The sequence below is a fragment of the Manacus candei genome, unplaced genomic scaffold, assembly GCF_025592945.1.
Source record: "Manacus candei isolate 608988 ecotype Guabito, Panama unplaced genomic scaffold, ASM2559294v1 h1tg000047l, whole genome shotgun sequence".
In the NCBI taxonomy this organism is placed as follows: Eukaryota; Metazoa; Chordata; class Aves; order Passeriformes; family Pipridae; genus Manacus; species Manacus candei.
The window spans coordinates 6,079,922-6,103,291 of NW_026138095.1; the positions used below are offsets into that span (position 1 = coordinate 6,079,922).

A 23,370-nucleotide genomic window follows, 5' to 3' on the forward strand; every position below is an offset into this window, starting at 1 on the left:
TTTAAAACCAAGAGCAACTGTAAGGAAGTAGTAAGTGAACACATCCCATCTAAAAATGTTCAAACCACTTTAGAACTGTATTACCAGTGCTAGTAAGTAGGGTTCAAACAGACACCAAAAAAACAAGACTTCCCAGTTAAATTCCTTTACTGTTTTCCTCACTATGTTCCTAAAGGTACTGCTTTAGATCCTGGTGAACTAATAAGGAAATGAGTGATGGACAGAGTCTCTTTGCCATCAAAGTGCCTTTCACTAATGAAATCAATATAAATTGCTGTTTGCACAGATCATGATGCATAACATAAGGAAACATATGCTTCCAGGCAAATTTTGTTTGTATTCATTCAAATAGGCAAATGAGCAAAACAAGCACCCCCCCACAGTCTGGAGGCGACCCATCCACCACCACAGGGATGAGTCTGCCACAAGAGATGCACATATGTGATGTGTGGTTTTTACTAGACACCGTTCAAAATAGACCTCCCAGAAGCCAGAAACCAGGTAGATGCTGCATTGCAATTGTACCAAAAATAAATAAATAAAAAACCCCACAGCTTACTCTTTCAAAGTTGGCTTAAGCTCCTTTCCCCAGCTGAACGTGGCATTTGTTACACTGATGGCATTGCCTGTGTGACAAAAACACAACAAAAGAGGAGGCAGGAAATGTGTTACACAGAACAGCACGACTGAGAGACGGGCAGACAGAGGGATCTTTATTTACGAGTGTTTCACATACACTGCTCTTCCCTTTTCTGCTGGCATGGGAAGAACAGTCTCATGCCTGTGGGTCACAAGACAGGCTTGTTCAGAGTGAAAATAACCAACTGCAGCTTAAGCTATAGACTGTGAGTTAACAGACCCGTGGAGCTGAAAAGCTGCCCTGCCTCACCCTGCCATGGGGAGGCTGGTCCCAGCATGTGCTCCTCAGCATCCCCCTGCAACTGAGCACAACTTTGCTTCAGAAACCACTTTCAAGTCACTAGGAGGTCACTGCATGCTGTTGACTTTGATGCATCAGATTAAACTTGACTCTGTGCAGCTTTTTGCTTGCCACACTAACAAGTCATAGATCCGCAGGCTTTCTTTACTTCCTGGTGGGGTGGTGCAGAACAGTAATTTCAGGACAGACACCCAGCCATTCCTCCTCCTCTGTCTGTGGCATCACATGCAACATAAAGTTTTGAGCTATAGTGTCACCAAAGTGTGTTACATGATGAAACACTTTTGTTTGAGGTCTTCTGGCTCGCTCAGTTATTTTGGGATACTGTTTCCAACATAAGAAATCAAAACTGTGAACAAAGCTCCTGAGCACTTGTGCAGTGTGAAAGGTTTGAACAAGCCTTGCTGTTCCTAGTCAGTGGATGCCCTTCATATTCAGTGCTGTGAGCATCCAGCACATTGCAGATGCAAACTCAGGCCTAACAAGCTCAAAGTTTAAAAATATTGCCAGAAACTTTTCTTATTTCCACGTAGCCTGAACACTAAACACGTACTTTTCAAAGCAGCAGCTTCCGCTTGTTTGCTTTTTTTTTTAACCCAAGATTACTATTGTTATTTTCTTTTTGCCTTTTTTCATAATTCCACCAGTCCAAAACAGATATAAGATGCTGTTGTATTAGCTTCATTAAAAAAAAATACAGATGTCTTTACCTGGTGAAATCACCTTTGTTTCCACACAATTTGGATCAAGTTCATCATGACTCAGGAACTGCTGAATTCTCTTCAGGGAAACACTTGTCTAAGAAAAGAGCGTGGTGTTATTTTATTATTCTTTTAATGAGAATTTAATGCTCTTACTACTGAAAAAGAAAGCATGCACAATGGCTTAAGCCTTCCCCCCATGGGCTTCCTGAAAAGTGACTCATTCTTTCCCTGCAATCATTTTATGCTGAAATCCGAGCTTTTAACCGCAAAATTTCTCAGACCAAGCTGAGTTTATCTGAGTGAAGCAAAATTCACACAGACAGGCTTACTCAGATGATGTCAGGCTTTCCAAGACAGGCCAGCAGTAGAGAAAGGGTATTAAAAAGAAAACCAGCTAACAGGCAAGGGATCTCTGCATTCCAGAAATCAGGGGCACGTGGGGTTCTTTCTGTTAGAGTTGTTCAGGACAACCCAAGCACTCGCCCCTCCTTACCTGTGCAATATTGCTAATGACTTGTGGAAGCATATTGAGGGGAAACTTCAAGATATTGAACAAGGAGAGGGAGACAAAAGCCTTTTCTGCGTCCAGGATATTCTTCTCATCCACTGAGACGTAGACGGCAAATGTCGTCAGCGCCACCTGAAAGCCAGAAAGGGGGTTTACTGTGACACGTGTGTTACATTCTGACATTTTAAAAAGCACTCAGGCCTGATGGGCATCTTGGAAATAAAGGTATCAACCACAAAACTCCTTGTTTCCGACCTTTTCAATACGCTTGAAGAATGACAAGTCACTTGGACAAGTTGGTACAAGAAAGGGCAGGCGGAATGAAATAACTTTGAGATTACTAATGGTTATGTTGAGTTGAACTAAGAGATTCAAGAGGTGAACTACAGAACTTGGGTAAATGAAAAGGAAAAGCTGTTATCAGGCTGTGGTTTGGCTGCTTTTCACACTCCACCCAACCAAATTTTCCCATTGTAAACTGCAGGCTAAGCAAACAACCTCTACTAATCAATAGAAAAGGGAGTAAAATGCAAGTTATTTGTTGGTTTGCTGTATGACAGGGACCATCCACTGTGGAAGGACCATCCCACGCATTAAACTAGTGGTGAGCAGGAACTGGAATGTGTATTGAAGGAAGTGCATTAACTTTAAGGAACCGTGAAAGGGGCAGGATCTCAAGGCTGTTCAGGACATTTCTGCAGGGTCAGGTCTTTGATCTCGAGAATAGTTGGCTATGAATATTTCTGATCAAGGACTTATCTGAATGGTTTTATTCACCAAAACCTTTGCTGCAAAAGGGATCAAAGTGCAGTGAAGTGGAAAATAGAGGGAAAGACAAAATTGAGGAAAAAGCATTTCAGAATTGGCAAGGTATCATTTGGGCTTTAGTTTTTACATTAAATCAATCTCTTTTTCAGGTTGTAGAATAATTTGATAACTTCCTCTCCCACTAAAACAAGGAGAGCACTGTAACACGAAGGTAGAAATGAGAGCTAAAGACAGACGTTGTCCTGACTGACTCAATTAAAATTTCCTTTGCTATTTTTGCTATTCATAGATTATCTCTGAGGTTTCAAATTCCAGTTTCAATTTGTTATGGGAAGTACTTTGAAGTGGTTGGAAATTCTCCTGAGACAGCTATTCCCAGCTTCCACTGGCAGGCTCTATCACAAAATACTTTAATACCGATTAACGAAAAGGCTCTCGAGAACAGGGAACTCTGATTCAAAGCATGAGAATAATTTTTTCGAAAAAGTATTTACATTTTATTCCTATGTACATTTAGCAGGCAGAAAGCCTCACACTTATCCTTCAAGGATGTACTTGCACAGCTTAGAGAGTCATGCAAATTCAATTTACCAGGAACGGGGCGCTGATCCAGGCAAAGGTGGACAAAGAATTGAGATAAGCAGATTTTTTCAGAACTCGCAGCTCATTCTTTCGTATCTCCAGGACCTTTTGTGAAAAGGATGGTTCCCAAGCATACAGCTTCAGCACCTTGATGCCACCCAGGATCTCGTTCATTAATTTGATGCGGGAGTCTTTATATCGCATTTGTTCCACCTGGGTTATGGGTAAACACAGGAGACAGAGTGTCACAGCAAGGGCCAGAAGAGAGCTTTCAACATATGTCTCACAGCTGTGCTGGTCCTTGGGCTATTTCTAAAGAGGATGCAAAAGGTGATCACAGAAAGCCAGACTGTTATCAGCAAGCTTCTTGTGCAAGTCAATACCGACAAAGAAACCAGAAATCAAAGAAACTGCCTGGAAAGCAGAGTACAAAAGCTTTCCACTCATCTTCACTCTGAGGGGCTACATTTTTAAACCATTTTAGGATTCAGGCACTTCACAAAAATACTACCCTGCTACTTCCTTTGATTCCTTTAGATTTTTTTTCCTGATATGCACAGTTGTATTTCTTATGGCATCCGTTGAAAACTGTGGTTACTCCTAGTTGTTTTCTTCCTGTATATTAGAATACAGTGCTTCATTCAGTTCTTAAAAAAATAAAATTCCTGCTCAACTGTATAGACAAAATTCATACACATATGCACAGAAAAATATGCAGCTCTGAGCATCTTATAGTGTGCAAGGGAGAAAAGGAATGTTCATCTCTTGATGTCAGCATCAAGAGATTCAATGGTAAGTCTGTATGTCTCTTTAAGCATGTAATAATACCCCTCTGTTACTAAGGCTGTGCTTAAATGTCATGATTCATATTCATTTTCCAGCTCTTACCTTTTTCACATCAATAGTTTGATTTTTTGTTTTGGTTATTTTTTTTTAAAATCTTCCAAACAGTCACTGACAGGCTGCACAGCACAAGCCATTTATGAGATTTTTTCTAGCACAAAGCCAGAGGGCACTGTTATATTGGTATTTTTTCAGACTTCCTTGACTAGAGACAACTAAGACTACAAAGAAAGGAATAAAAGAGCCTTTTACCTTAAGCTAATAAATGAAATTTGGCCCAGCTCAGTAGCAATGAATGTCAACACTGGCTATTAGCATAAAACCCAAGCTGCCAGGTTTCGCTCCCATCTCTGAAAACATTCATTTGCAGCTTAAAGAACAGCATTTATTTCAGTGCCTTTCTCCAGATACTCCTAGAGGCAGATACCAGGTGAAGGGATATGGAGACAAGGAAATCTCTTGCTAATCCCAAAAGCTGCTCCAGGAGTAGGAAGATCCACTGCCTCAATGCCACACCTTTCCCCTAAATAGCATTCAATTTACTATGGAAAAACCATCTAGGAGGATACAGTTATTAAATATATCAGTACAATAATCTTACTCATAAGTAAATTGCTGCAAATGGCATCTTATTAACAACCTCATTTCTCTTTTGTACCTTCATTTCTCATAGCACAGCTGCCAATTCAGACAATGTTACCTTTTCTGCTGGTACCTTACCTGGAACGCTCTGGTTTTCATTGCTATTGCAGCATTAAATGGGATAAGTAAGACCATCACAGCGACTCCAGCCAGCACAGAAGGCCCTAAAGCCTTGAATTTAAAGAGAAAAGGTAAGCTGTTGTTGTTGTTGTACCCGAGTGCTGCTGTTCCCTGTGGTCAGCATTAAAACAACAGTAGGTTATAGAAACAGAAATTACAGAGACAAGTTGAACTTCTCCCAGTGAAGTGTTCTGATTCCACAGAACAACTGTGAAGGGGTGACAGAAAAATTCACTTTGAATTATTGTTATGCTGGTATTGGTGATAACAGAGCACTCTGTGATTTACCTGCTAAGTTGCTCCCACTGGCAGGGGGGGAAATAATTTTGAACTAATGCACATACAAAGCAAATGTAAAAAGGGAACAAATAAGCCACAGAGAAGGAATTTTTTCCCTTGACTTCTCTCTGACCAGGGGAACTGTAATTACTGAATTAACCCAGTACCCCCAGTGTGAGTACATGCATACAAACTGCTGCCTGCTAGAGCTCAGCTTCCAGTGGAGCAGTAATTCATAAAGCTGCTGCAACTTAATGGCTTTCGAGTCTAAATCAATATAAGTTAAGTTGTTGCTACTGTTTTATGCAGTAAAAGAGATTAATTGCACAGAAACATTTTAAGGCTGAAAGTCAGTGCTCAAAGCAAACCTGGAATAAACCTGAAACAACATCACTGTAGCAAAGGAAAAATTATGGTTATTCCAGGTGAAATTTGTTTCACATTGATTTGCACAAAACTTCATGTAGCAGGATATAATCTTTACACATGGTTTACATTTCCTGTGTCCAGGTTTTTCATTTGGTTTGATCTCTAGACCATTTCCTTAAAGGTCTCATTTGTATTAAGTACTGGGAACTCTGTGATGAATCCAAGATAGATCCCATGAAAACATGGTAGGGGCAAAAAGGACATAAAGGCCATCTCCTGCTTCAAATGCCCTATCTTGCCCACCAGCTGAACAAAATAATTAAGACACTAATTGAGGGTGTGCAGCAGTAAAAGCTATTTTACTACAGGACAATAAGTTTCTAAAAAAGCAGTGGAGGGTCAAAATCACACCCAAAAAAAAAAAAGCTTCCACATAATTGAGATGAATTGCAAAAAAATTGTGACAATGTCTGTACCTCCCAGAGGAAATACAAAGCCAGAAATATCTGGAGTGGTGCAGACCACAACATGTTCAGGAAAGTCATCAGGTCCATGAAACGCTGGGCATCCACTGACATCAAGTTGACAATTTCTCCCACAGTAGACGAGCGCTTCGCCGAGTTTGTGATGGCTAAGGACTGAGAAGGAAGAGAGGTTCAGTGCACTCACAGTCTTGACAGACATGGAGAAACACAGAGAAGAAATCCTCAGTTATTAGCAAAACAAGACACGCCCCTACTCTACATCAATTCAAGACTTCATGAAGTGGTTTGCTTGTGAGCGTCTCTATTTCAAGTAGTATGTAGCATTCCAAAGAAAACCCAGCTGGACCCAATACACTCATAGCAAAAACATGCTATTCTCCTGGATCTCTCTTCCAAATTATAGAATGGCTTGTGTTGGAAGGGACCTTAAAGATCACCTTGTTCCAGCCCTCTGCCATGGGCAGGGACACCTTCCACTAGCCCAGGTTGCTCCAAGCCCCATCCAACCTGGCCTTGGACACTTCCAGGGACGGGGCAGCCACAGCTTCTCTGGGCAACCTGTGCCAGGGCCTCACCATCCTCACAGGGAAGAATTTCTTCCTAATACTTAATCTAAATCTCTACTTTTTCAGCATTTAAAGTGAACCTGTGGTATATCTGGTGACCTACCAGTACGCCCACATTAAGGTGCTGATCGCTAGAAAATTCTGTAAAGTACGACAGAGGTACTCCTAAAAACTTACCAAAACACCAATGTTTTACATTCCAGGAGGCTGTTCTTCTTCAATATGCCTGATCTCCCCTAACTGTGTGAGAACTCAGGCCACTTTCTTGGCTATACACTGGTGTTTCAGCACATGAAATGCCTCCAGTCTTACCTTTCGGTATATCACTCCAGTGATCCCAGTCCTCAGCCTCAACCCAGTAACAAAGCAGTACTGGAAATGCTGGTGAAGTATGAGTGTCTGCAGCACAGAACAGACAAACATCAAAGCCGCAATCAGAAATCCCCACCAGGCTGGGGCATCTTTGTTCTTGATGAAGCCAATTAATACACTGTTTTTCAGTAGATTGGGGAAGGAAAAGGAAAAAGAAACAGAATTAAAAAACCATGCAGCAAGTTTAATGGGACATAACACAGCTTCTCCCAACTACAGCATCCTGCCACATCCTCTCTCTAACCACAAAAAGCAAACAGCTCTGCAGGACACAAGCTGAGTTATGACTTCAGTCAAACAACATTGCAAAGATCCAGCAGCAAAACCTTAAGCTCTGCCAGTGAGAAAGTCCATTTGCAAATGAGCCTGAAAATGAAATATGAGGAGAAACTCTTGGTTTCCCCTGAGATCTAGAGTTTAAACACTCGGCCCACTGTCTGAGCTCTGTCAGGCAGCCCTCCAGGGCAGGAGGTGAATGATAGGACAGAGTAGGGCAGTGCAGCAGAGCAGGCAAAACCAGCTTCTTACCCAAATCCTCTTCAACCAGCCTGAGTGCTTCTGCCTGGGGTGTTTTCCCACAAAAAAAAGCTAGATTAAAAGACATCCTCCTGGATGGATGCATAAAGAGTTCTTCACACCTACTTTTTTTTTTTTCCCTGTAAAACGGTAGTCCCATTAAACTGGCTGTAGCATCTTTTATTGACAGGTCATTTCTTGCTCCTCACAGCTGCTGTTGCTGCTGACCTGCACACTGACATACAGTGAACAGGCAGAGCAAGATATGGCAATGTCAAAAATCACATTTGTGATTTCAGCCTACTAACCAGAGCACTGAATTGTCAAAATATGGGAGGAACAGAGATTTACCTCCATGGTTCAAATAACCAGCAGGGAAAAAGTATACCTGGAAACTACAAATAAGGCCCCAAAGCCTTATGGTAGAAGCATGAGATTGCTACATCTTTCTTCTTCCAGTCCAGAGAGATTTTCCTTCTGCGCTACTCCAGTCAGTGGACAGCCTCAGGAAAATGTCTTCCTTGCAGCCCCAGTATGGGATTTATCAATTTTTTTTAGAACAGGAAACTATCTTACATGCAACCTGCCATCCAGCCATGGCTTTTTCATCTTCTCTTACCGCTAGAAGGGCATTTTCCCAGACTGCAGGAATTTAGACTTGAGAAGAAATTCCCCATAATATGTCTAGAGATATCACTGACAACATATCCAGAAATTTATGCAAATTTCAGAAATTCCCAGAATAGTTTATACTTAATGTGTTCTCAGAAGGAAGCCAGCTGCCTCCTCTTCTCTGAGGTCTCTGGAAGAAGACAAACTGTGAGCTATTAAATGTCACCATACTGGGTCAGACCCTCTTTTTAGCAAATTTCTGGGTATGTCACAAACCACCCACAGAACAACATGATCTCAGAACAGTGATTATTTTAAGAGACACTCAGATAGGAGCTTTCTCTTCTCCCCTTCCCTACATCCACCTGTGGCCTCCATCCAAGCTCCATCCCTCTCTCATGCATTAACAGGACTATGTTCTTTTCCATTAATAATTGCTTGACAGAAACACTGGTATTTCCACTGTTACTTTCTGCTTAGTTAATGATTGTCTGGGGAAATTTTCACTTTAAGAATGATGAGAAAAAAATGTGGGAATCATGCCAATTCCTTTATGGATCAAGCTGGGCAACCAGCTGGAGATGGGAGGTACAGGTGTTCCTTATATTTGGAGAATTTGAGGACATACCAACTTCTGTCATGACCTCTCGGTTGTTTTTTTTTTTTTAATAGAACCATAATTTTCTTTCACATGGAAATTCACTGCAACTGTGCCTCACACATTCTTACTGCTGTGCACAACTAAGAACTCATCCAAATGGTCCAAAACCTTTCCCAGATGACAGCAGCACAGCCAAAGCACCACATACTTGAGCATCACGCTTCATCTGTACATGAAGTCACGCCACAGCTGCAACCACCATCAGCTCATGTGGGTATCAGATGTACAGAGACCACTGGATCCAGCCAGCAGTTCTTGGCTTTGATTTCACAAATAATCCTTCAGAAATGGGGAGAAATTGCTTTGCTCTGATGCACGGAGCAACAACAGGTAATTTGTAATTCAAAGCTGTCTGTGGGTGAGGGGCAATTTATAAATCTTGCATTTCAGTGAGGCCTGTCCAATTTACAGCTGAGTCCACAGTAAAGAACTGTGTCTTATGGCATTGGGAAGGTGAGGGAGCACATACTCCAGCACTGTGAGGGAAAGTAGCTATGCATTTCAAAAACAAATTCCCCGTGCCAAAGCCAAGCCTGCACAGGGACTGCACATAGAAACTACTCACAGAGTAAACCAACCTTAGCAGCTGGGGGTTGACAAAAGAGAGTAGGTCTTGTATCAGCTTGAAGAAGGAGCCAATTAAGAAGTATGGCCCAAAGGTCCTCAGCAAAGCTTTGAGAAAGGAAGGTTTCCTATTGTGCTTTTTGTCTCTGATCAGAACTTCTGCTTCCTCTGGACCATCTCCAACATGATTCAGCACATGGTTCGATTTCTTCATATATGTCACATCATCTCTCCTAGGGAAACGAAACAAGCCACTGGAGACATCTGACAATGTCATTGCCCTCTGTGCACAGCTCTGCAGTTAACACCCAAAACTCTGCTCCCTTCTTTGCTCTGCTACTGTCCAACAGCAAGACTTCCCAGAAGATCTCTCATGTAATTGAGTCTTGTTTTCTTTTCTTTTTCTGCAGGATTTATGAGGTGCACTCCCCAGGTCAGAAAATCAATCATCACAGGATGAGAACATGGCCCATAGGAGGAGGAGATGAAGTCTCAATCTTCCTTAGGCAGAGGACAGAATTGACCTTGGATCTCAAGTTCCTTGTACAGGAATCCTCTAACTGCTGCTGTTACACATCACACAAGGCACTCTCCCCTACTCCTCCTGAGCCTGTGTTCATTACTCAATTAGTGGCTGTATAAACCTGAAGCCTTCTCTGATCACACAGAGAAGAATTCTGAGTCCCCCTGGGGAGACAGGCACTGAACCAGGTATAGCCCTCTCTAAATACAGAGTTTTGCATTCCTGGAAACCTGAAATCAAGTACAAACCTCCAAAGCTGAGACACCTCTAAGATCTGGACCGCAGCTGTCTGAGGTTCTTCCAGGAGAGAAACTTTGGGTTTAGGTGCCTAAATTTTACTTGGTTGACAATTTAAAGTGTTTAAACTCTGTTTGGCTGCATCCACTTCATTAACCATTGGACTCAATCATAGAAATTTTTTCCCAACCTTAATGATTCTAGGACTCTATGATTCTTTTCTTACTTTTTGCCTCTCTTTCTCCAGCTGTCAAATAAGCTAACAAAGGTGACTTCTTCTGCATACTCTGACTGACTGATGACAAAAATGGACCCAAGAGGCCCATTCTGCTCTCCAGGGCTCGGGGAGGTTTTTCTAGAAGCACCTCTGGGGTTTAGCTGCCTGACTTCTGTTGCCCATCAATAAAGAAGGGGTGCTCTGGGAAATTATTTCCTCCATGAATTGCTCTCAAAGATCAGCCTGGCAACTCTTCTGCCAGCAAATATCGAATTGTTGTTGTTTCCTGGGGACCAGAGAACAATTTCCTGAATGTCAGACAGGAAAGTCCAGGTGGAGCAGGGAGAAGGAAATTAGTCTGGGGCACATAGGCTTTACAAGAAGAAACAGATGGAAGAAAGACCCTAGAAACAGTGAAGACTTACCAGAAGGCATTTGAAAAACAACTTGTAAGTACTACCAAGTGAGGTTGGATTTATGATTTTTCATAAAGACTGCAGATTTTTTGGAGCTGGCTGGCTGCAGAGTCAAATAATTCCAACAGCCTGTGAGCATTCAATATGATCAGCGTGGCTAACAGTCCACAGGTAGAAACTTGTTCACATCCTTTCAGACAAAGGCATTTGCAAATTCCAATTTCTCTGCAATAAAGTTTGAGGGAAGCGGGAGAACCTAAACCAGACAATTTATTTTTTTCCCCCCCAGACAAGAACAAACAGTGTTGTCTTTGTCTTTCCAGATCAAACCTGGAGAGTTTATGAGCAAAGCCTTGTTTTTCTGGCAACCAGCCTATTAAACTCATTGAAGGATTTGAAGAAACAAGACTGCTCGCCCCTGGCTTTGTGCTATTAAAGATGTTTATTACACTGAGCTAACAGCAAAGCAATGGTTCTTTCGCAGCTAAAGGTCCCAAAGGGAGAAAATGCACTTCTAGTGTTTACTACACATAGTTAGGTGAGGTCGGGTTTTCAGCAGTGTGTGGGACTGCTCACACCCAGCTTTTCATCAAAGCAAAGAGCATGTGCCTGGTTTCCATTATTTATAGCAGGGCAGATAACAGGTACTGATTATCTCATGGGAAAACACGCAGCTCTCTCAGTGGTGCTGACAAGGCCCTGCATCTCCAACATCTCTTCATAAGGAGAGTCTCTAAAACCAGAAGCTAACTAAAAATGAGGGAAAGTGCATTCCAGCTCTCTCTTCTCCATCCAGCACAGCCCTGACTTTCTCAGAAGAAACTGCATTTACCAACAAAGTGAGTGAGCAGAGACTTCAGCCATGCAAGCAAAGAGAGCAAAAGCAAAGGAAAAATACTCTTTGTGTGCTTTATTATCTACAATAACAACTTAAATCCATGCTGGGCTCTCTCTGCAACTCATTAGAAGCAAATGAATTTTTAGCAATTATTTAACAGTAATTCACAAGACAGCTGTGAAGCAAAATGTAAAAAGAGGTTACAGAACAACAGAAATGTGATAATCATTACCATAAAAAAGTTTAAAGCTTTAGCTATGCCAGAGTTGGAACTGATTAAGTTTTAAAAAATAAATGACTACTATGTACACTGCAAATAGTTTTCATGACACTTTCAACATGTGTACAACTTGACATGGCATTTTTAATGTCATAAAAGTTTGCTCAGTGCAGATTTAATGAGAGTTAAAAGGCTAAAAAAAAGTATTTACAATGGCTCCCAAGCAACTACCACTAATACTATTTGACATGAAATAATAGAGAACACTTACTTATAACTGAAGAATAAGCAGAGCTTTTAGAGTTCTGTGAAACCCAGCAATCTGGAGTACAGTGATTTGCTTTGGTTTTACTCTTTTCCCCATTTTAGAATCATTAATATAGTTGCCCCAAAATTTTACCTGAGCTAAACACAAGCCATAATTTATGCTTAAATTCATTGCCAACTGGCCCCAGTTTGCATGGATAATTTCCAAAATGCAATGAATCCCATGACAAAACTCCAGGCAGGGTTTCTGGTTTCCTAGCAAAAGTTTTCCTGGATCCCAGGCACTTCTGCACAACGGCTGTGCTCTTACTATAAAACAGCCTGGGGGAGTGAGATTTATGTCTGAGCAAAAAAGACCAGAACCCAGACAATGCACATTATTCCACACCATAAAAATAGAGACATTAAGAAAATGAAAAAAAAAAAAAAAAAAAGAAAGAAAGAAACCCTGAAGTAGAACCACAACACATCCACACAAAGCACTAGTGGACAACTGCTGGTGTTAGTGCTGGAAACCTTTCAAATTTTAGCTGCAAAGTGGAGCTCTCCACATATTTAGCCTTGCCAAGAAGCTTACAACTCTCTCCCAATATTATCACATAATAGGGTCTTTCCAATTTGGCAAGGATATGCACAGAGGAGAACAGAGGAAAGCCTCAACATGGAGAAGAAACCTCCACAATGAAAGGAAAGGGAAGTGCAGGCCTCCTCCTTATTGACAATTTTCATTTGAAACACACTATTATCACATCTATTTGTTTGGAAACATTTTGGACACTAACCAGTGGGAGAAGGAAATAGATAATTTCTTAAGATTAGGTTAGGACAGGACATGCAAATAAGAAGGATATCCTCTCCACCAGGGATGTAACTGTAGGCAAGTTCTGACCCTCATCCCATTTCCATCAGAGACTGACAATTTTTTCTGTTAACTTTCTGGGCAACACGAGTAGAGTCTCAGCAATAAAATGAGATATCTCTTTCCTCCTGCCTTTTGCATGTTTCAAGTTTCCTGTCTTTACTGCTAGGAAGTGAAGAGTTGCTCACTGCTAAGAGCCTTAAGGCTAAAAATATTGTCAGGCCAGAAAACTCATGATGGAGTTGATGACGAATTCCTTTTGGTTTCTGGGTATAAAAGTTGTGCTCCAACATGCCTAGGAGGGATGCAACTATGCAGTTTCATATCTGCCAGCTCGGTGATGAAAGCTGCTCATTTTCCTACAACCCAACCAACTCAATCCCTTCTCCTCACACATCTCCAGCCCTTCTCCACATGGGAAGTGGCACTACCTGCCCATGGAGATTTTAAGCACCTCGTTAAAAAGTGTGTTGGTGGCACACGGGCCCTCCAGGGCTCCTGTTTGCCTCTGTCTAGACATATTAAAATAAACAAATTTTCCTGTTAATGTGAATGAAGAACAGAAAGGTTGAAGAGGGGGGTGCATTTTTACTGGGCTCATTTTCACGGATGAGGATGTTGAAAGGACTCAGATAATCTCTGTTTGCAGACTTGTTCCTATACTCACTGTTTGCATTCTTCTTTTTCTCTGTCCCACTCTTTACTCAGTTGCTGCACGATATTTTTTGAAGTATCATCTTCATTCAGCGACCACAAATCTTTTTCTTCCAGAGGCCTTTTGTATCCATGAATTGCCATGCTGCACATATGGAGAAAAACAGCCCAATTCAGTTTGGGTAACAGTACTTAAAGCATTGCCAGAACTCTAGGACTATTAAGCCAACAAAAGCAAGAAGATACTCCACAGAATGAGTGATAATTACACCTCCATCTCCCTTTGTTCCTTTTATTGATGTTTGCAATTAAGGAAAGGACATGATGCATTTTTGATTACATGTATTTTGTTGAAAACATCACTTCAGAAAAAAAGGGACAATAAAAATCAACTACCAGAAGCATTTGAATGAAACTGGTGTTAAATGAAAACAGTGAAGCTCTAGAAGTGAAAATAATTAAGTCTATCTGTAAAAAGTGTTAGAGGTAAAAAAAATGCAAAAGTGGATCTCACTGAAATTAAAGCAAAAATTAGATTTCTCTGAAAACTACAGGTCCTCAACTGTAAGGGGAATTTTGTCAAGGGATACAAGCATCTAGTTGCCAAGGATCTCGATAGGGAAGCTGAACATTCAAAACTCTGGAAGTTCAGAAAGATCTCACCCTCTCATTAAAAGAACTTAACAGGGCTGTTACCAGGATAATTAAGTTACATGGATGGAAGAAAGAAGATCTCAACACACTCAACCACTGTGGAAAAGCTGGGCCTTAATATGATCTTTGACAACTGTTCCACTTCTTTATCATGCAGTAGTAGGCCCAACCTCAGATCTGCACCTTTCATACACATACCTTTTGTCAGCAGTCCCATTTGTATACATAACCCAGTTTACTTTCCCTCTTGCACAGAAAATGTCCTTATAAGAAAGCATTCACCCATGAACCTCAACAGGAAACCAAATGCACCCTCAGACGGGTGAAAGGCTGCCACAACTAATCTTGTGGAACACAGAGCTACACCTTGGTCTGGGTTATATTCCAGCACGTGGGGAGCACAAGCAGGCTGTGCACCCTTCTGGTCATGCCACAGCTGTTGCCACTCCTCTTCAGAGAAAAAGTTTTGGCTGTGTGTTTCTAAAAAGGCAAATGCCACAAGTGCTGAAACCACTGTGGATGAAAGAGCATCCAATATCAACCACTTACAGAGGGAAAGGCTCTGTGCTGCTAACTCTGTGCAACACAGATCACAGGTAGAGTGTGGGCTTGTCAGCTCTCCAACAGCTTGAAAAGAGAAGCTCACCTTGTAAACCACCAAAACGTCAGTCTTGACAGGAAGCCTGAATTTAACTCTGGACACGGATTCTATAATGAAGTTATGGGGGAAAAAAAACCCCAAAATAAATAAAGCAAGACATTCACCATCACTTTAATAAGACAACAGTCTATTTTGATCAGTTTTGGTATATTATATGGTACATTACATGTACATACCTATGTCCTAACTAGACATAAAATTGATTTCTTTCATTTCCCAAGTCAGAGAGAACTCCTTTTATCTCTAAAAATTGCTTCATATACTGCCATTAAATCACACTTATATAAAGTGAAATGTCATTCTACAGTTTCTGAAATGTTCATTTTAAGACATGAACTCAACTTCTCTCTCAGCTTGGTTCAAACATAAATCCAATTATAGAGACCACTTTATGAACTGGAGGAGAAATTTAACCTGTGACACCACTAATATCTTCTGTTAATAATGTTTTTTCATATCTATTCTCAACACATATAGAACTCCTTTATTAAGACAAACCTCATAAACCTTTGCTAACTCTAGATGAATGTTAAGCAAGTAGACCACCATCTCAATAAAAAACACACTTGAATTAATTAATATTACACTTCAGTGTTCATAAGTGTAATTTAAACTGCTGTGAAGCAGCAAGCAGGAGAGCTGCTTTCACTACACAGTCATTTCTGATGGTACATATAATGGAAAAAAGCTTCTAACCCCAATATTACTCTCCACATCCAGTGTTCTGCAAGAGGGTCACTAACTACTGCCATCTCAGTGACAATCCAAAGCTGTTTCCAATGACAAGTACTCTCAGTGGAACTCTCAAAACACGATATAATCTGTAAAATTCAGATAAAGCAAAGTGAAAATACTTACAGTATCTGTACTGACAGGGGAAAAGAACGGAGGCTTCTCTTTAAAACACGAAAGGATCAACTCCACGATTATCAAAGCAAAGTAGATGTAAAACGTGGTAAACCTGAACCTTTCATTTACATGGCCCTAGAGGGAAAAGAAACACTAAGTGATTGTTTTTATTGTACTCCTCAGCCCACCCAACACACGCAAACAGCCTCTCTCTCTTGACTTTTTCACGGCTTCTTTTGGCAATTCCTTTCTTCCTCTAAAGTTGAATACTGCAAAGCAGTTGCTAGCAGGAATTATCTCACAAAAGTATGCACATACTCTGTCAAGTGCCTAAGAACATGCTTATCTCCAAGCTTTTCATTAAATTATGTCAAGTTCAAAGTGCTTATACATCCTCACTGCACGCAGACACCCTCTGGAATCAGGCCTACATAACATCCTTTTAAATTACCTGTGGGGGTTCTTGCAAGATCATGTCTTAAGCATAGGAATTGTCAACCCAGATCAGAGAACATCCTTTTACTTTAATATCTTGTCACTGACAAGCAGTCAGTATTAAATACTTTCAGAAGAAGCTGCAAAAAACCACTGCATTGCATAATAACAATTCCATCTGCTCCAGAGATATTTTCTTTCCCAATCACGAGTCTGCAGTTTACTTAAAACTTATTGCTGCGAGGGTATGTCCTTTATACAGCTCTTTCATACCCTAATGCCATTATGAACATTCTCATTGTTCACTTAAAATGTTTAAACCTTAAGTGCAAGAGAAAGTATATTCAGTTCTCAGCAGTTGCAAGAGGAGAAATGTTACCCAGACCTGTTGCAAGGCTCTGCACCCATAAGTTCAAGTTGATTAAGGATTTAAACATTAATAGTCCAATATTTTTACTTATTAGAATTGCCTCTAAGTGGTGTTTGAAATGGTCTCACCAGATTGCAGCTATTATCTGAAGATGTTCTGCCCAGACTGTAATTAAAGGTTTAATTCAATCTCCGCTGGAATATTTACAACAGCCTGGTAAAGGAAAATCCTTGCTAACAGGGTAATGCTGCTAATAGTCACAAAAAAGCAAGTAGAAAATCAAGAAATCACCAAACAGAATCAACACTGATTTCACTGAGGAGAAGCAATCACCTTAATGTTTTCCAAGTACTCTTCTCCTCTCCGAGGCTCTGATGATCTAGCCACCAAAGCAATCTGCTTTGCCCTACTTAGTGAAATTTATTTCTGTGAAAAACTTAACAAGTTTCTTACTGTGGGAGAACCTGCTATGTTTTCAAACAGGAATCATAACAGCCCAGGTTTCTTTCCTCTCCCTCCAACTTTCTGTTCTCTATTTACAGCCACAGTGGAGTCAAAATGCTGTCCTCAGCACATCAGGCACTGACAGAAGAAAGCCCATGGAGCTGTGTAATGTGGCCAAGCTGCCTAAGCAAAAAAAGAACTTTACATATTAAAATGTGTCATCTCCGATTATTACCCATCCCTATTTAAGCATGGCAGGGGATGGGAAAGAGATAAAAAAAGAGTCTGTTCTGACACATACACAGAGTTGGTACTGCCCTCACGTGTCTATCAGGTTTCCAGTACAGCCCTGGGCTAAGCAAAATCTCCTTTTTGACATTGCATGAGAAACCCAGTTCCCTTCTAGTTACACAAGTCTGAGTCAAGGCAACAGAACTAAACTTCTCTTTGTCTCGGGCTCAGATCTGACTCCAAACTCTGTGATTCATTCCCCTCACAGAGATGTTAATGCCACATTTCCTGTTCCCCAAGTGCTAACAAGGATGGCATGTTACCTGTGCTGTTGTAGCCATGATCTTCGACCGGAAAGGCCCCACGGCACAGAGCACAGACAAAAACCAGAAGATAATGAGCACCCCAGAGGACTGAACTCCTCTCAGCCTTTCGTATTGAATAAGCAATGTAGCCAACAGCTGTAAAAGTAAATACAGGAACACGTGAACACAGTCCTGTCCCACTGCTCCCCCTCTTCACACTCTCAGCTGGCAGATCTTGCAACCATCACTGACAGCAGGACCCCTCTGAAATGAGGCCCCATCGTGGCTCCACAGGGGCCAGTGGCAAAACCTCCTTTATCTAAGGAAAGCAGCGAATAACTGTGAAATAATTTGTTTTACTGTTTTGAGAGCCTCGTCTCCAGAATTCAACTTTTAAACCAGACTTTGCACCTAGGGCTAGGACCAATTAAATACTAGGTACAAACATTTTAAACAAAGGTAAGAGCTGCCCTTTCTCCAGTCCAGATGACCTGTCTAGAAAATGAGATTTTTTAAAAAAAAATCTAACCAAGGAAGTTAAAAACCCAATAGGCAAATTTTACTGCTTTATTTTTTCATACAACAGCCACAAGCCTGTTTGTCATCCTAGGCAAAGCAAACCTGGTTTGTTTAATGGAGGAACAACCACCTCCATTGATTACAGTTACCTCCAGTTTTACAAAGTCCAATACAATCCTGAACAATGCACAAGACATGCTCTATTGTATCCCCCCATTTAGGCAAAGTCATATCCAAATTCTCTCCAGACCTGAATCCCAAGCCTGGACAAATAGGTAAAAGCAAGGAGGGAGAGAGAACAATCTCTCCATTCTAAATATTTTAATCTACACAGCTGAATCTACTTGAGAGAGATATTTCTGACTGTGGCCTTTTCAGTAGGAAAATTTGCTTCCGTAATATAAGCACTAATAATTCAGCCAAAAAAAGGTCAGGGTAAGGCAATGAATGCAAAGGGGCTCCTCATCCTTCACCTGCCTAAGAAAACATTATTCATATTGGTCACAATAAACAGAAACAGCTACAAACCACAGTGATGCCAACGACCAGTGGGGTCACAAAATAGACTGGTGGAGGGGTTCTGTTCTGCAGGAGCTCGTGGAAGGAGTAGAAGAGGTCAGCCCAGCTCACGGACCACAGCAGGACACCAAACAGCTGAAAGCAGTCAAACAGGAACAGCATTTGGTAAACTCCTCTCCAGGGGCAGTCGGAGAGCTGACAAAACCATCCTGATTCACAGATTCCCAGCAAAACAAAGCTGTGTAAACAGAGCAACAGCACTAAAGGAACTGTCCCGCTGCACTCAAACCAAGGGTCTCATCTCAGCTGCTTTATGAGGGATTTGCAAACACAACCAGGAGAAGGACTAGTGTATTTGCCTGGTTTTTTCCCCCTGCTATTCTGTTTGGATTAGAAACACAAGCAGTATCCAGATTAAAGGCAGACATGCCCTGAAGCAGAAGCCTGGTATTTTTCTCCAGGAGTAAGTCCAGTTTTCTCATGGTCTATGGAAAAATGACTTGTTTGCTTTCCTTAGGCCCAGTCACTTATAAACCAGGCACCAGGCACCTCTTAAGTACAAGATGGAGATGAAATCACACAGCTATTGGGTGTGGAGAGTGGTTTAAAAAAAACCCTTCTTGTGCTTACTTTCATGATGAGATGAAATTCCTACTAGACCTACCTTAAGGTCTTTGTTTTGCAGCTTTCAGTGGTTTAAACCTTAAGTAAGGGTGAAGCAGCATAGTTTTGGCTCACAGAGGGGTGAACTCTCTTTTGCAGAGCAATCAACTCCTCTCTCTACCCAGAAAGCTGGGCTCGCAGGAGGGATTTCCTTCCTCAAAAATCTGTACATAGTTTGTTTTTTTTTCTATGAGCACGTTCTTCAGTTCCCCCTTAAATCAGAGGGACTTCTGTTTAAACCCTACTGCAGCACTTCCTTGGATTCTGAACTAATGCTAATGAACCCTACACTGCACCTGGAGCACTGCAAAGGGGTCTTACCGTCTTGAACCTGCTCAGCACTGACAGCACGATGTACCCTCTTTTGTTGCGCTTTAGGTAGAGAAGATAAAAGGGTAATGCACTCCACAGATAAATACTGGGGATCCATGCTAGGATGGTATTCTGGAAACACGGTGTCAGGTCTGGGTTATCAGTGTGTATCGTGAGATTTGAGTCCTGGAAAAGAGATGAGACACATTTATTAACAGAGGCAGAAGAGCTGCCAACTCTAACATCTGCTTGAATGAAGTTGTATCCAGAATCTGATGGAGTTAGCACATGGCCCGAGCAAGAGCTTTCCCAAAACACCTATCCCAACCACTTGTGGTTAATCTGCTACAGTGAAAGGGCTAAGTACAGTTATAAAAACTGGGCAAAATCCAAAAAAGAAAGATTTCTGCCCTCCTGTATCTCACAGCTGGACATATATTTTGTAGCAGACAAACCCCTTGTGTTTCTGTCTTTGCTGAGGTTCATTTACAGATGCTGATACCACGACATTTCTCAGGCATTCCCAGGAGTGCATTGCCTGGAGTGCAACTGCAAAACAAAGCTCTCAAGGCAAAACCCTCCACTTGAGAACTCATCCAGCAAGAATGTCCAGCACTGGAGAAAATGATCAGATTTAGATCAATTGTGTGTTGACTTGGGAAAAACCCCCTCTGTTTATGACTAAAACTTTGTCCTTCTTACTCATATGCTTCCAACTATAATTACTTCCCCATTCTGAACAAAGGTAAAAGGAATGTACTCAACATGCAGGTAGGAATATCAGTTTTCTTGGAAACACTTTAAGCAATGCTTTCCATCTGTGACCTTGAACACCACAATTCACATATGCACTCGTACCTAAGGATTTGAATGCACCACCTGCAAAAACACAGTTACACACATTCACAAACTGAAATAGAACTTTCAGCACAGTGAAAGGGAACTTGGTTTAGATCAAACCTACTGGAAACTCACAGCTTGCATTTCACCACCTGATGTGTCAAATGTGGTAGGTAAATACTTACTTGCAGGAAACATGAAATTACTTTGTTGTACTATCATTAACAAGCAGATGATAAAAACTAAGATATCTCTGGTTCAAATATGCCTTATCTCTGCACTGGAATAATTTAGTTGTGCTTAATCATTTTTGGGTGTGAGCCCTCAGTAGAAGTATGTTACATTTACGCTGAGCCAGTTCTCTTCCTTTAAAACTGACTCACTATCCTGAATGTGAATTCTTCAAAAGCATGTCCAGTTCTTCTTTTGTTTACCAGCACAATAGGGACCAAATGCTGAAAGCAATGGCTGATTTTAGGAGAACTGAAGAGCCACAATCTGCTGACAAGCTTTCAGTTTTTGTGATGATCCATGAGCAGGGACATCATTGCATCGCTGCACCGGTCCACAAACACACGAACAAGCTCATAAGTGTAATGAAGCTACAAAGCCCTGGCAGGTTGCAGGATGGTTTGGCTGAACTGTGACAAGTTTGCCACTCACTACTTCAGCGTTGGCAGTGGTGAAGGTTGGCACAAATCCATCGGATTCATGTCTGAACTGAGCCCTTTGCCGCAGTTGGTGCCTCTCCAGACGAGAAATGGCTTTTTTTGGAGGCCCACAGGCACCCAAGCGTGGGCCAGGGGAATAAAAACAGTCCCAATTACCTAAACAGGTTTATCCAGACCTAGTGGAAACTTCAGCCACAAATCAACAACACAGAGGCAATTACACAGCAATTCAAACACAAGATCAAAACCAAACAAAACTCCAGCCTCACATTCAAACTATTTCAGTGAGCAGGTCTCTGGCACCAGAAAGGATGATAACACTTAAAGAGCACCCATTTCTGGCTCATCATCAAAACATTTCAGCATCTCTAACGTGATAAGCTCCCCTAGTAGCTACCCTGCCTGGGGAAGGAGATGCCCTCTAGAAGTTTGGAGCTCTTTAGTTCCCAAGTAGGAGCTTATCTACTCTCATTTATTCAACAAAATACTGATTTCCTCTTTAAATTACATGTGGTTTAGCAATGTCTTGAGCATGTTTGCAATTGTGCTCCTTTTGCTTGCTGGAAAAAATCCTGGAAAAGGAAAGCAGAGGAAGAATAGCAATAAATGAGCACAGAATAAAACAAAGACTCGGTTTAAGGGGAAAGTCGTTGAGGGGAAGAAAAAAGCCCCACTTTTAATTTAAACCTTTCCTATAAGACCAAAATGCCCAGAAATGGCTTTTTGTCTGACAGCAACCTAGAAACTGCCCCAGATGTCCATTAACTGACTGAACACAAGCTGCCTATTGTATCCAAGACATAGACTGTATGGCTGCCAAGCCATTTGAAGGTTTTCATTAACTCTTATTTAAACAAGGCAAAGGGCTTGCATTTCTGAACGTATAAATGCAGCTGGCTAGAAAACAAAAATTCTTTCCTTAAAAAAAAAAAAAAAGGTAAGATTTTGAGATTTGGTTGAATTATCCCTGAGAATAAAAGTGGAACCTTCCCAAAATTATATGAAACTACAAAAAGCAGTACCCACCTGATGACCAGCAAGAGCCTACTGCTTCCAAGGCACATGGGAAACAGGGATGTGGGCTGAAGGAGAAACTTATGGCCAAGGTGACAAAACTGACTACTGGCTATTTTGGTGATGTTTTCCCAGGTCCAATTTCATTCTGAACAAGATAAACAAGCTTTCCCAGAACAGATCTGTTTCTGTAAGCATTTGTTTCTGCTCTGAGAGCAGATCCTTGAATACAAGAGGGGTTCCTGTTAGAAGGCACAGTGCCTAAAACATTTAAGTAGTGGAATTCCATGCAAATTACTTGCTCTCCCTGAGACCAGACCACAGTGGACTTATGCTGCTATGTGTCCCAGGATAGAGTTTTTATGTATTTATTTTTTTTAATTTACTTTTATTTATTTCCTCCCTAGTAGCTGATACAGTGCTCGGTTTCTCTCTTCTTTTGTTGTCTCCCTTTGCATTACAATTATATTATTACTATTATAATATTTTATTTCAATTATTAAATTTTTCTTGTCTCAACCCATGGGATTTACCTGTTCTCCTGGTCTCCTCCCATCCCACTGGGGGACTGAGGGCCGTGAGGGTGCAGCTGCTGGCTGGGGTTAAACCAGGCAGGATGCCACGTGCCATGTAGCAGCGACTCTGATGTGAATTATTGGTATTACTTTTAAATCTGGGAATTTGGAAGCTGTGTTTCTTACCACATTCCTTACCAAGCTGGATCTGTCCTCATGGAGCTGGCAGTTCTACTTTATGGCTCTATAAATCACCACATTGACAGCATATATTCCAACATCCACTCCAACCCTAAACAACTCATTTTGAGTCAGAATACAACACAAAGGCTCAATACAATCTATCCTGACCAAGCCAACATTGTTAAATATTGCTAAATACCCTTCAATTCAGCAATAAAGTTACAGAACTCCACTCTGGAGAACAAACACAAGAAGCAACAGTTGGAGGGACACATCAGCTCTGACTCCTGTCTTTGTGGCTCCTGCTTTAATCTGGCTTTCCTTCCCCTATGCTGAACTCCATCCTGGGATGCAGAGCAAGTTGAAATGCTTCTTGTGTCGTGACTGAGGATGTGTCCTGGTTCTGTTCTGATGGAGGATGAA

At 41.3% G+C, this 23,370-nt stretch overlaps 1 protein-coding gene across 2 annotated transcripts in view; it reads right to left on the reverse strand.

Annotated features, from left to right (window-relative positions):
- Positions 1–23,370, reverse strand: part of ABCC3 (ATP binding cassette subfamily C member 3) — a 47,780-nt gene that overhangs the window by 15,392 nt on the left and 9,018 nt on the right. For both annotated transcript variants that reach the window (XM_051797981.1, XM_051797982.1), the window contains exons 2-15: positions 19,734–19,910; positions 18,759–18,884; positions 17,730–17,867; positions 15,936–16,061; positions 15,063–15,124; positions 13,776–13,907; positions 9,546–9,764; positions 7,119–7,296; positions 6,232–6,393; positions 5,066–5,158; positions 3,512–3,715; positions 2,138–2,284; positions 1,651–1,738; positions 560–626 (exon numbers count right to left, since the gene is read on the reverse strand). In XM_051797981.1, the coding sequence (XP_051653941.1) occupies positions 560–626; positions 1,651–1,738; positions 2,138–2,284; positions 3,512–3,715; positions 5,066–5,158; positions 6,232–6,393; positions 7,119–7,296; positions 9,546–9,764; positions 13,776–13,907; positions 15,063–15,124; positions 15,936–16,061; positions 17,730–17,867; positions 18,759–18,884; positions 19,734–19,910 (1,919 nt within the window). The remainder of the gene's footprint in view (positions 1–559; positions 627–1,650; positions 1,739–2,137; positions 2,285–3,511; positions 3,716–5,065; positions 5,159–6,231; positions 6,394–7,118; positions 7,297–9,545; positions 9,765–13,775; positions 13,908–15,062; positions 15,125–15,935; positions 16,062–17,729; positions 17,868–18,758; positions 18,885–19,733; positions 19,911–23,370) is intronic.